The sequence below is a fragment of the Cibotium barometz genome, chromosome 2 (genome assembly GCF_041138505.1).
Source record: "Cibotium barometz isolate CiBa-2024 chromosome 2, ASM4113850v1, whole genome shotgun sequence".
NCBI lineage: Eukaryota > Viridiplantae > Streptophyta > Polypodiopsida > Cyatheales > Cibotiaceae > Cibotium > Cibotium barometz.
The window spans coordinates 29,640,490-29,655,422 of NC_141047.1; the positions used below are offsets into that span (position 1 = coordinate 29,640,490).

Consider the following 14,933-nt stretch of genomic DNA (forward strand, 5'->3'; position numbering starts at 1 on the left):
GGGTTATGGCCTAAACATAGATTTCACATAGTAAAGTTTCAACCCGAAGTCAAAAGAGAACTAAACAATGTCAGAGCATCTTGGATGCCTTCCATTAAGATTTAGGGTCATGGCCTAAACATAGATTTCACATAGTAAAGTTTCAACCCGAAGTCAAAAGTATGTGGACAGATGTGCAGTAAAGGTGGTCAACATCTACAATTAGACTGATTCACTAATTGTAGATGTGGTCAACATCTACAATTAGACTGATTCACACTCATATCTACTCATATTTACTACCAAAAATAAAACCCACAAACTACCACCATCATAAAGTAACATGTACAAAAGCTTCAAAAAATACATATAGGACCCTGAACGTATGAAAACCACAAAATAGACCACTACTCCAGAAGGTACACAACTTTCTACATGCTCCAAATGACACACAACTCCCACTTAACTTCTCATTGGAACTTGCAAGCAGATACACCTTGAAACTATTGCATGATGCTGATTAGGCAAAATCACAACTCGAACAACAAAAACCCAAAATTAAAGATGAATTTCCATTGTTTGATCCCATGATGCTCGACCCAAAACATTTCACTTAGCCTTTTCCCCCAAGGCTCACAATTTCTTGCTTGACATAGGATCAACAAATCATTGGGATGGGAAGAGTTCAACTTGCATGGTGTTCTCACAAATGCACCACTATTATTGTACACCTAGTGCTTGAAAAAAACCCGGGGGTAGAGTGTAATTGCACCTTCAAAATCATAAAGGACCTTCAAATTTTGAGACTGGAAATTTAAAATTTGATGGTTTTCAAGAGGTTTAAGTAATAATACCAGAGGTGGAAGTTTTCCACCTATGGGTTTAAAACCTTTTTTTCGAGCAGCACTTGCTTCACATTAACTGGTGGGGGCCTGGTTTCAAGCTAAGGATGCTTTTTTTTCCAAGACGTGTGTTTTTCAAAGTCCATAATCTACCAAAAGGATGCTAACTCCCTTCTAACCACGTGTAGCCCCACCGCTGTTTGCTTTTGTGCAAGGTTGTTAGGCTACCCAAGGTAAAAAGGACACTGAGCTCCAAGTTGGAGCGTTCTTTATTTCAGATTTGCACCACTGGTGCCCAACCATTTGACACCGTGAGAACAGCTCCTATGCAAACAGAAGGAGGGCTACACACGCTTTGCATTGGGAGTCATACTTGGGTAATTAAGAGCCCATTCACATGGATACGGAGTGTCGCCTTCTTCGCACAGTGGGTTGCGTCGGTGCGGCGGTCCCAACCGAGCTTGCAGAGCTTCCGGCTGACCTCGGTGTCCTGCTCACAGATGAGTTCATAGAGGACCATAGCTTGCTGAAGAGCTTCTTTGGTTGAAAGAGGAGGCGCCTCCGCTTGGAATGCTTGACAACTTGCCTGTGCATTGAGCTTCTTGTCCTCTCCGGCTCTGCAATGTTACTCTTCATGATGCCCAACTCGCCCTTCAATGCAGTGAAGTCTTCCTGCGCCGCCTCCCAATCTTCCTCTCCTGGGCATGTGGATTGCGTCCTCTCGTGCTGGCCCGCTCGAGCCTTGATGTTGCTTGGCAGATCATTCATCAGGAACCCCCCTGCCATGGCCGTCCTCACCTGCTCAAAGAACAACACCTGCACAACCACCCTTAGTGGCAGACGCTCGTTTTGGGCTGCATGCATGCATGCATCCATGGAAAGCTTCTTACAATCCATGAGCCTGCATATCCTCTTCCTTTCTGTCTTTGTAAGCCCTCCATGTTCCTGCCACACATGCAGTCTATCAAATTCTGGATCTGCACAGATCCTATCCGGATGAGAATGGGGGTGAAGGAGGGCATTCCCTACTTCAGCTGCCACCACAACTTACATGAAACACAGTTACAGCAATTTCAACTAACCTTGAGGTAGATATCAATGGCTCTGTAGAGGTTATCATGCACCGGCCGTGCAAAGTCGGGAATCAGCTCAGCAAGTGCAACAAATTTTGACAGTGTCAAGTTCGAGTCCCGGGCTATCTCCGCTAGATATCCGTCTATAAGCTTTGCAACCCTGAATTTTGAGGTGTGGGTAGCAGAGGTAGACCTTTGTCTCTCATCAAGCTCTAAATGTTCGACCGATCGAGCTCTGCGCTTTTCATATGGTTGATGTGTCCTGCTGGGACTCAATGCAGGGCTCTGGTCCTGCATCATGAAATGCTCGAGAATGCATTGCATCAAATCTACATCATACAACGAATCATTAGCATAGGAGAGGGAAGGGATCAAAAGATCATTCAATGATGCCTCCTCCAACTGCAAGCCTATCCTTCTTGCAAGCTCCATTATCAAAGAAGGTGGAGCCCCCAGTATAGTGGCTGCCTTGAGTAATTTCAGCAAAAAGCCACAAGAGGATGAGCCCCTTTCAGAAGGCAAGAGACTAACGATGGTCTCCAAGAGAAGCCTGTGCTTCGATGCCGTCTCCACATAATCATCACCATAGCCTGCCCCTCCTCCACGGACCGTCTCCACTAAATTTTGATCTTTGGACAACCCAGGCAGCCATCTGTATGCATAGACTCTAAGAGCTTCCCCAATCAGTTCAGTACTCATCCTTCCTTCAGATCTAATGGCCAACATAACTCTCCAGTAAAGATTAATATCCAACTCACATATGTCTTCCACCCACCAGTCTTTAGGAACAGTTTGATTCCGCCCACTCTGGATGCCATTCCATGGAGGACTTACACAGTCAGAAGTCTGCTGCTTGTTAGATGGAGAAGTTCTGGTATGGGTGAATGACCAATCCACCTTCATAGGATCTATTGAGGTTTTCAAAGCAATCGAATCGATGCATCTGTTTACCATCTTTAGATCCTCGGCCCATGGAAGTAGTACCTCTGTAGATTGCAGGCTGATTATTGAATCCTTCCAGCTCTGAAACACACTTGAGTTCAAAAAAGCCTCTATCTTGGACCCGAGGTTCCCTTTCTCCATTTCCTCCGACATCTCCAAATACTCGGCTGCACACCGGACTGCCATGACATTGAAGGCACTGAGAGTGATGACAATGCCATAGCAAAATTTGGCACAAAGCTCAAAAGCCTCTACCCCGCCTGGGATGTGTTGGATTTGTATCTTGTCATTAATGCTTCCATTGGTTTGTATAATCAAGCTTTGAAGACGGCGACATTTGGACAACAGAGGATACTGCAAGTAGGCATGCTACATCAAAAGTAAGTTCAACCCCACAAATAGTCTGGCACAATCTATCCCACAAAGTTCTTAAAGCATGCACACCATGCATGATTAAGATCCTGTGATGGTTTGACTTACCAAAGCCCTGAATGTACACATGATTAAGATCCATTTTAGACAGGTGCATGCATAGCCATTTAAATAGGGTCATTCTGCACTCAAAAGGCATGCCTAGCACAGCGACTGAAAAGAACCCTCTGAAGGATATGTAGGAATCAACAGACCAGGTTTAGAAAATTCAGCGAAGGCACACGTGTGGGGACTCATGAGGCCTGGGGCTTCAATCAAATCACCCAAAAAGAATTTGGTGAAGGCTGCCCATCGGTTTTTGGAGAGAGAGAAGCTGGAGGGCGACTGCAGAAGGTAACAAAAAGCTTTCAATTGCCATCTTTACAAGAAGTTCTTCTTCACCTTCTCCTCCTCCTCCTTTAAGTCCACAATCCAGAAAAGGAGTGCTGCTGCAATGTTGCTGTCCTGCATAGTTTTTTTATTTTCATTTTGTGTCTCTTTTATTGTAGATAAGACAGACATGCCCTGCCCACAGAAATATGGAGGTTACCCCACACCACCTGCAAAACCTGGTGGGCAAGGCAGTGAGGCCCTTTTCGGGCCATTCTCCGACAACTATGTGTATATATATATATATATATATATATATATATATATGTAGAGAGAGAGAGAGAGAGAGAGATTACTCTAGAAGAAGAAGAAAAATATCAGGAGTCGTAGTAGACTCCCACAGGGGCTATCTGTGGAGTCTAGTATGTGCGGCTTGCGCCTCAACACATAGGTCATTCATTTATGGAACCCAAGGCATGGGATCGATGGGTTGGAAATCTTGGCACAAAGCCCGAGGGCCGTCGCATGGTCTGCGGGCAGGGGTGTGAGTTTTAAAATTGTTTTGGTAAACCAGGCCTAATGGAGGCTATTTTTCCACACGTGTCGGGCATGCGATCTATCTATCGTATCAGTGTGCATGCAAATCATGCAAGGCATACCATGGTTCACGCGTAAACCATGGTTTGAACGGTGCCGGTAAACCAAGGCAAGTGATTTGCGTGGGCTTCTCTGCACCTTTTGCATTTTTTGCCCAGCATCCGCATTGATTTGCGCATATTGGGGGCACACATCAATCATTCTTTTTTACACGTGAATGGATGATATGTAGATTTTGGCGCACACATCAATCAATGACATGCTGTTGAAGACGCCCGACAATTGGTCACAATCTAATGACTATATGTCAACCTCAAATAAATCAAGCAATGATTCGGATAGCTCTCACTTGTTTGAAGATATTAGTCCTTGTATTTAAACTACTACTATTGAGCCAGATCCATTTCTTTATCCTTCTCAACTATAACTATCTTTTGATAGGGATTCGTACAACCTAATGGTTGGTGACTTGACAGGGAGGTTCATCGTGCCATTGGAGGTACTAAAATCACATGATCACACAAGCATGCTAGACTTTAAAAAGTGGAAAAGGATAAAAAATGGGCTATGTCTTTTGTCATCTCCTCCTGATGGTGCTAAACGTTTGTGCCTCAAATCGGCACCTCATTTGCAAATTGCTCCCATTGCAGATTGGGGAAGCATAGTGAAGCTTGCCCATGTGCAGGATGGGATTCATCAGAGAGTGAATGAAGTAATAAAAATAGTGAAGTCAAGATGGTGTACGCATATGAACAAGTATGGCATCCATCTTGATTTTGTAGAGATATCATATCAGCATGTACTTGCAATGATGCACTTTTAATATAGAAAGACATTGACCACCCATCTTCTTTACACATCATCATGCCATGTGGCAACTCCTTTTCCACATTCTTTTACGTGGCTCTCACCATTCACACAATATCATTTGTGGCATTCTTATCTTTCCACAATATCTTGCATCTCTAGGGTGCGTTTCCATACTCAACCAAATAACCCATTCATTTTATATTGCACATTTCAACACTCCTCATCAATGTAAAATTGGGTGTTCACAATCTCTCCAACCATTTTTGACCAACTTACCTCTCACCCCCATCAATTTGACCTTAGGCACTTCACCTGCTTTCCTGTCTGCTTTTCGGCCACATCACTTTGAAATTCTGAAAATGAGTGAAAACTTCACTCTTCTCCTTCATGAAATACACCCACACTTTTCTCGTATGATCATTAATGAATGTTACATAATACCTACAGCCACCCCATAGACATAGTTTTTGCAGGACCCCATACATCTAAATGCACAACATCTAGTACATTCCTATCATGTGAAAATACATGCTTTGTTTGCTTTCTAAATTGACATGCTTCACATACTTTCTGTATACCATCAACCTTAAACTTAGGCAGCCATGTCACAATTTCTTTAGTTTGCATAGATTTCATTCCTTGCACATTTACATGCCCAATTCTCTTATGCCAAATGTCTGTATCTGCAACAACTCCTAAACCTTGTGTGCAAACATTGCAGCTTCACTTCAAGCATATTTACATCTAGTGTACTTTGCCAATTTCCACGACTTTTTTGACTCCCCCTGTCTCTAAATTGGCCTCTTCCACTTGTGTGTTGTTGTTGTGATTCATGGGACTGTTGTTGCTAACCATAATTTTGATTACTTGTTCAACTACCACCTTGGCCACGGTCTCGACCTCTACCTCGTCCTCTACCTGCACTTGTGTAGAAGGCTTGTTGCTCCAAACTATCTTTGTTTTGTAAAGATTGGTCTTCACCCAAACTCTTTTCTTTAATGAGCATCATTAACACCAAATCTGAAAAGTTGGGAATGTTCTCCCGAGTTTGAATGGACGTCTTGAATGCCTTGTACTGTGGCGGCCCGAGATCACATAGACATACTTCCACCTTATCATCTCATCATCAACAGAAACACCAATTATTCTTCAATGGAATCTGTCATGCCGTGGTGTTAGTTTCATACAACTTCACCAAGGTGTCCCATGCCTCCTTGGGTGACTTGGCATCCTGTATATACCGAGTGATGGTGTCCTATATGCTAATGAAAAGCCAATACATGACTTTCCTTGCTCCTTGCTCCTTGATTCCAATCCTTATATTCTTTTACATCTGGCAGTTGGATTAATCTCAAGTATCTCTGGTGTCTCCTCATGTTCACCTTCAATGTAGTCCTAATAGGTACAAACTTTCAAAGACTTTGAAAGTTGAAGAAGTATGGTCGTCCTCTCAAGGTGTGCATAGAGTACTGAGAGGGTGTGGATGCAGTAATCATATCTGTGATTGGGAATCATGAAGGACGTGTTCTAGGCTCACACATGTGATCTTTATCACTTTCATGTGCACCCACGAGTGATTCAATGCTGCGAGAATGACTTGTTTGATGTGGGTACATGTCAGCATGTGTCAATGCTGCGAGAATGACTTGTTTGATGTGGGTACATGTCAGCATGTGTCAAGGATGTCCATTTCAAAAGAGAAATGGCACAGATAAATCTCATCTCCTTTGGATCTTACCATCTTTAAGTTTTTCATGATTCCAAGGAAAATTCAGATGCTTCAATATCAAATGTGTTGTGAAGGTAGACTTTCAAATGATTAGTGTGGTGACATCGATGATTGTGGAGGCGCTCTCTTGAGGGATCAAAGGAAGGTATTGTGTCAAACTTCAACCCTTGTCAATGGAGCTATGTATGGTGTTTTGTGTTGTTTGTATTCCATATATGATCCATGTTTTTTGTTAGGTTTTGTACTTGCAGCCTTATAATCCGCATGCAAGCAATGACAAGGATAAGTCCTTTATTCTTACCATTCAAGATGATTGGATGTTGGAAATGGCAGTTTGCTATTCTTGGCATGATTTTTGGGTAGTAAATAGTACCTTTAAGACCAATGTCTTTGGACTACGATTGTATGCTGTTGTTTTCCCCAACCAACTTGGTGTGGGCATTTTTATTTGGTTTATGCTATGTACAAATGATGTTGGGACAAACGTGGAAAGTATTGCCTTAGAGACAACCTTTAGGATTGTGTTTTTTAGATTGAACGCAACTAGGCCCATGGCAATTGTTATAGACAAATGATAGCAAGAGCTTGAATCCATCTTGAAGGTCGTGGATGAAGACCCTTATTGCTAGATAGTAGACCAACAAGGGCCTCCAAAACAGGTTGCATGTCATGTTTTGTTTTGTTGGTTTCATGTTAAGAAGGCATGGTTTGAGAAGCTTCTTCCATAGGTAATTTATCTATATTTTTCTAGTGCTCATCTTCTTGTGTTGTGGCTATGTTTACTAGCCTTAAATGGTGTCACCCATACTTTTAGTTCACTAGTAATAAATGGCTTAATGTAGAATGCACATTATTGATTTGTAGTGTTTTTTCAAGAGGGTGCCTTGGTTTATTTCGAGTAAATTGAGCATGGTCTATTAGCTGAGTGTGACACAAAGCTTATATGTGGGATCTTTGCTAGCATGGCAGAGACTCAAACTATGAACTTGTTTATATAGGCTTCTCTCCTTGTTTGCTTGCATTTGTTAACATGTAAATTAATGTTTTGGGTAGCTAAGTGTCATTGCTTCTAGGTGGACAGTCAATGCTTCACATGTTTATGTATTGAGGATTGTATGTTTTGGGGATTCATTATGGTTTTCCATCGTGTCGAGTGAAAAGAAAAGGGATTTCTCCAAGTACCTCACAAATCTCTTTAAAGGTGTGGATTTTTCTAGATGTTATGTGTGTCCCCATGACCACACTAGAGTTGGTGTTCGAATCCAGAAGCTCTAGCAGAGCAGGCGGCTACATGTCTCCCACACATTGCTTGATTGGTCTGTTACCTCGGGCTGTTGTCTTACTATTCAGCTAAGAGTGAAAGCAATGAGAAACACATGGCAATTATGCTGGGGATTTATCACAAAACCGCTGGGAAATGTCTTGTTGAAAGATCTCCAATCTTCCTTGTGGGATATCTGATGAAAAACAAGTAGAGGGAGAGAAGACACACACACAGGAGCAAACCCTAATGTATTATCAAACCCTAACCATAGAGGGAAGCCATCTCCCTTCTCACACAATGCATAAAGCCATAATCCATAATCTACAAGACACTACATGTATTGTGTCCACACACTGGTAACCCTAGCTAATGTCCACACACTATGACCAGTTGGACACGGTCATTTATGTCTCACACATGTTACTACCTAACATGCCAGCACATAGTGCAACTGGCATAAGCTGACATCGAGCTTGAATCTCAACAGCCCCTCTCTAGCTCATGATGTACTGCCATAGATGAAGATGTAGATGAGCTTGGGCTATCAAAGATCTCAACACTCCCCCTCAAGCTCATCCCACGTACTCCCAACATAGTACGGAAGTACTCAAACTTCTCCCTGCTAAGTGGCTTTGTAAAGATGTCGGCCACCTGTTCTTCAGTCTTCACATACTGCAAATCCACTGTACCATCTAACACTTTCTCTCTGACAAAATGATAGTGGACCTCTATGTGTTTGGTCCGCGCATGAAAAACTGGATTCTTGGCCAACTGTATGCTGCTCATGTTGTCACAATGAATGATAACCTTGCCATCAATAGGCTCACCCAAATCAGCCAAGAGACTCTTTAACCATACTCCTTCACATGTAGCAATGGCTGCACCCTTGTATTCAGCCTCTGTACTAGATAAAGCAACAGTAGGTTACGTCTTGCTGCTCCAACTCACCACTGCACTTCCAAATGTAAAGGCATAACCACTAGTAGACCTCCTGTCATACGAGCTACCTGCCCAATCTGCGTCTGTGTAGTCGTGTACATCCAAGCCTTTACAATGCTCATAAAGAAGACCATAATGTGCAGTGGTCTTTACATAGCGCATAATGTGTCTCACTGCATCCAAATGAGGTCTTTTGGGGCTTTGCATAAATTGGCTTACTAGCCTCACAGCATAACTGAGATCTGGTCGTGTGATAGTCATGCAAATAAGACTGCCAACCATCTTTCTATACATAGATGGATCATCCAACTCTTCACCAAAATCAGCCTGCAGCTTCACATTTTGCTCCAAAGGTGTACTCATTGGCTTACACCCTGTCATCCCATATTTTGCCAACATATCCAATGTATATTGGCGTTGTACTAACCATGTTCCTGCATGGTGTTTGATCACTTCAATCCCAAGAAAATATCTCAATTCACCCAAGTCTTTCATATCAAACTGCCCACTCAATACCTTCTTGACATGCATAACATCTGTAGCATGATCTTCTATGACAATCAAATCATCCACATAGATGACAAGCAAGACAATCCCATGATTTGTTTTCTTTACATAGAGTGAAGAAAGACAATCCCATGATTTGTTTTCTTCACATAGAGTGAAGAATCTGTTGAAGAAACCTGAAATCCAAGGGAGATAAGATATCAGCTTATCTTATCACTCCAAGCATGAGGTGCTTGCTTTAAACCATATAATGCTTGCTTTAAACCATATAATGCTTTCTTTAATCTGCATACATGAGTGGAGAACCTCGGGTGTACATATCCTTTAATGCTTTCTTTAATCTGCATACATGAGTAGGGTACCTCGGGTGTACATATCCTTTAATGCTTTCTTTAATCTGCATACATGAGTGGGGTACCTCGGCGGGTGTACATATCCTTTAATGCTTTCTTTAATCTGCATACATGAGTGGGGTACCTCGGGTGTACATATCCTTCTCGCTGTGCCATATAAACTTTCTCTTGTAGATCACCATTTAGAAATGCATTTTTCACATCCATTTGATGCATTTCCCAACCATTTGCTGCAGCCATAGCAATGACTTTTCTCACTGTTCCCATCTTTGCAACTAGACTAAATGTTTCATCATAGTCCAAGCCTTGGGTTTGTGCATAACCCTTAGCTACCAACTGCGCTTATGGCGTTCAATGGAACCATTTGATTTGCATTTCACCTTATAAACCCATTTGCAACCCAATGACATTTTTGCCTTGTAGGTAAGGCAACCAAATCCCAAGTTTTATTATGAACCAATGCGTCCATCTCAACATCCATTGCCTTCTCCCATACATGCTTCCCAATAGCTTTTGTATGGCATGTAGGTTCCACATGCTTCACCACAGAGGTCATATATGCGTAATGCATAGCAAAGTCACGATATGTCAACCTGTCAACTGGATACCTGACCCTTTGGGATCTCCGCAATGCATGCGGATCACTCTGAACACTTGTCACTCCAAGTTCCTCATCCAAACTTTCTGAACTTGACGACTCATAACCTATAATGCCAATTCCTTCAACCTTCTTTTTCCCTTTATCCACAGCACTACTCCTAGTGCTCACACTCTCATGTCTCAAGCATCCTGACCATGGACGTATAGTGCTACTCTAACACTCTACTGGCCCATACATAGAAATAGAACTTACTTGTGCAAGTTCACATGCACATCAGCATCAACGGAATCAATGACACCCTCATCCTTTGCCTTGTACCAACTAGCAAGTTCATCAAATACCGCATCTCGTGAGATAACCACTTGCCTAGTTTGTGGATTGTAACATTTATATGCCTTGCGATCCTGTGCATACCCAACAAAAATGCAGTTTTCTGCCTTAGGATCCAACTTCTTCTTTCTCTCATTTGGCACATGCACATAAGCTATGCAACCAAACACTTTGAGGTGTCCAATGTCTGGCCTAAAACCTGTAAGACGCATCTCTGGCGTACTTCCATATATGGCTGCTGCTGTGGGTGTCTTATTGAGTACATACACCGCTGTGGCACATGCTTCTGCCCAATAGCTCTTTTCATTGAGCATCACCTTGGCCACATCACAAATGACTATTTTTCCTCTCAGTGCTCAACACCATTTTGCTGAGGTGTTTACCTGCAAGTTAACTGCCTTCTTATGCCATGCTTTCTCAAGAAATTCTCAAAAACATGTGAGGTGTATTCACCACCTCCATTTGTCCTCAAACATTTTATCCAAGAGCCATATTGCTTCTCTGCAAAAGCTTTGAAGTCCATAAACTTTCCTAATACTTCACTTTTCTTTCTGAGAAAGTAAATCCAAGTCATTCTGCTGAAATCATCAATGAATGTCACATAATACAAGCTGCCTTTAATGGATGGGTTTTGTGCAGGACCCCATACATCACTATGAACTATCTCAAGTGGCTTGCTACTCATGTTGCCTTCTTTAGGAAATGGCAACCTTGCTTGCTTTCCAAACTGGCAAGCATCATAGACATGCATATTCCCATCATACTTGAATCTAGGCAGCCCACTAACAATGCCTCTTGCCTGCATGTTCTTTAACCTTTGTATGTTCACATGTCCAATCCTTTTATGCCACATGTCAATGTCCTGTACCACATTTCGGCTTTTAGAGAACATGGCTGATTTCAACTCAGGAATCCCAACATCCAACTTAAATAACCTGCCTTCTTTCTTGCCTTTGGCAATGACTCTATATCCATTTTTGAAATCCTCAACGAAGCAACCATGCTTGTTGAAACGAACCTGTAAACCACCCTGTTCCACCATTTGACCAACTGAGGCCAAACTTTTTGTAATAGAAGGCACATACAAGACATCTGCCACCATAGACTTTGTTTCACCATTGTGCATAACCAATGGTACATACAAGACATCTGAGGCCAAACTTTTTGTAATAGAAGGCACATACAAGACATCTGCCACCATAGACTTTGTTTCACCATTGTGCATAACCAATGGTACACTTCCAACATGTGTGATAGCATGTTGCGTATCATCTCATGTCTCCACATAGCCTTTCACATCCATAGGCTTCATATGCTCAAACCATTTGCTATGACAAGTCATATGGTTTGATGCTCCAGAGTCCATATACCAAGTGTCATCACTGTCACCATTTGTCATCATAGATCCCACGACATGTTTCATGGCAAACAAGTGATTTGCGTGCCATCATTACTACTTGATGCAAAATTTCCACCATTTGCATAATTTCCACCATGTTGTGCTCTACCCCCTCCCAAATAATTTTGTTTGCGGAAACAATCACGTGCTATATGATCAAATTTCCCACAGTAATGGCATTCCACATTTTGCATAGATGTTTGTTGGCCTTGCCAACATCCTCTTCCATGAGGATTACCTCTGCCTCTCTGAGATGTATATCCGTGACCACCTCTAGCACCATATGTAGGTTGAAAATTCTGTTGTGGGGTGACCTATCCTGCCATCCACGACCATTACCACGACCTCGTGATGCAAATCCCCCTTGCCTCTAAATCCCCTTTGTGAATATAGAAAGCCTGATTTCTGCCATTATCATCATGGCTAGTAGATGCATCATGAAAAGAGTTACTGAGTTTGATTTCCTCAACAAGCAAGAGTGAAACCAACTCATCAAAATCTGGTAAACCTATACTTTGAACAGAAATAGATGTATCAAAAGACTTGTACTCCTTGCCAAGACCACGCAAGGTAATGTCTACCAAATCATCATCAGGCATGGGGGCATTGATAGTTGCCAACGCATCTACATACTTCTTTATCTCTTGTACATAATCATGGATGCTCCTTCCTTTCTGCTTCACAATATGAATCTGTTGTCTTAAACTGAGACTTACGAGCACTAGTATCTGTATCAAATAGCTTTACTAATGTATCCCATGCATCCTTGGGATTCTCAGCATCATCCTCCCAATGTATCAAATAGCTTTACCAATGTATCCCATGCATCCTTGGGATTCTTAGCATCATGTATATGTATGACTATAGCATCCAAGATACTTGGCACGCACATTGCACACAAATGTGGTCCAATGGTGACCAAAATTTGCAAGTGTGTATATGTGGACCCCACCCTCACTCTTGAAAAATTTGCAAGAGTATATATATGGACTGCACTCTCACCCTTCCTGAGTTTGGTGACCATCAAATCACATTTGTATGCAATGTGCATGCTAAAGGCTCAATGTTCAGGTGGCTCCATAAGCCTAGAACACATTGAAATTGGGCCTTTGGCAGACACATTGAAATTGGGCCTTTGGCAGACACATTACAAAATAATGTGGTCCGATGGTGACTAAACTTTACAAGAATGTATATGTGGACCCCACCCTCACTCTTGAAAAGTCTGGTCATGATTGGGTCATAGTTGTGTGCAATGTGTGTGCTAAAGATGTTGCCATCTATATAGGCAGTGATGTGTGTGAACACACTTAGGACCGCCGGGGCACTTTTTCCCTCCTTAGGAGGTTTTTCCCCCCGGCTTGAATATACGCCTATTATTCTAGGGCTAACTTATCTTTGTACATACACACAATCTAATACACTGTGTGTTATGTGCATTCTTGCTTCTTCTTCTCCAAGCTCTGTGTGCTTTTCTACAACCCTAATTCCAACAATTGGTATCAGAGCAGGCATCGACTCCCAGGGCTACGTCGCTACTAGCACCCTTCGACTCATGTTCTCCGATTGAGGTGAGCTTTCACGAGCGTTTGTAGGTCCCTATACTTTGTAGATAAGCCCATAGGGCTTAGCGTTCTCAAAAATTGCATCTGAGGTCGTTTCGGGCTCCATTATTGCATTACAAGTTCTGTACAGGTGTTTTCGTCATTTTGTGCAGAAATTTTGACAGTGCAGTTTTCTGCAAAATAGGCATACGTATTCTATTGTGGACCGTGCTACATAGCACGAGTTGTTTTTTGTTCAGTCTTTGCTTCATTACAGGTAGCTTTTGCATCAGTTTCAATTAGTGGCCATGGCTGATAACAGCAATGATGTATTTCGCATGTTGTCTACACTACTGATGAGACAAATTGGATGGAGACAGCAACTACCCGCTTTGGGCATACATGATGCAGCATGTTTTGGTTGCAAAAGGAGTGTGGAACATTGTGTAGGGTATGGATGTACGTCCAGGTTCTGTGGATGTAGGATCTGTTGAGAATGTTGTAAGTTCTAGTAGCTCTACTGTTGCTGCTATTTTACCCACTGCTGAACAAGCTCATTGGGATAGTAAAGATGCGCAGGCTCATGCCTTGATTGCACTTTTTGTCAAACGTAACATCACTCCACATATCCGTTTAGCTAAAATAGCAAAACAGGCTTGGGATATTCTAGCTAGTTTGTATGCAGGTCGTAATGAGGCAAAAATCTCTTACCTGCGTAAAGAGATAGAATCGAAGATTATGCAGGAAGATGATGACATGAATGTTTTTCTTGCTGAGATTAAAGATCTCAAGGAACAATTGATTGCAGGTGAGATTATTCTTGATCATTCTCTTGTGCAGACTGTTCTTGATGCTTTACTTGATTCATATCAGACTTTTGCTTCCACGTGGAGACTTGTTACTGAGGATAGACCTGATGTTGTCAAGTATGATACTTTAGTCAATAAGCTCTTGCAAGAAGCGCAGTCCAGGCAAAACAGGACTAGGCAGTGTGTAGTTGATCAGGCATTTGTTGCTACCCAGCAGAGAAGAAGTGGTAAGGCAGCCCCTTCCACTGTTTCTTCTCCTTTTAGTAGGTCTGCAACTTCTTCTCCTTCCACAGGTAGCAACAATAGGTCTGAGAAGGCTCTTTATAAAGGCAAAAAGAAAAATCAAGTGCAACTATTGTAAGGCAATTGATCATGTCATTAAGAATTGCCCTAAGCTAAAGGCTAAAGAGAGGCAAAGAAGAAAGAGTTTAAATGCAGCCACAATAGCGGATGCTTCTACAAATGCAGATTCTA

The 14,933-nt window shown here is 42.2% G+C and overlaps 1 protein-coding gene across 1 annotated transcript; it reads right to left on the minus strand.

Moving 5' to 3' along the window:
* Positions 1–472: 472 nt before the first annotated feature.
* Positions 473–3,446, minus strand: LOC147640911 (BTB/POZ domain-containing protein At1g67900-like). The gene is made up of 2 exons (XM_086816553.1): positions 1,904–3,446; positions 473–1,766 (listed from the first exon to the last, which is right to left on the minus strand). The coding sequence occupies exons 1-2, from the start codon at positions 3,020–3,022 to the stop codon at positions 1,215–1,217; spliced, it is 1,671 nt and encodes a 556-aa protein (XP_086672679.1). The 5' UTR covers positions 3,023–3,446; the 3' UTR covers positions 473–1,214.
* Positions 3,447–14,933: the final 11,487 nt, after the last annotated feature.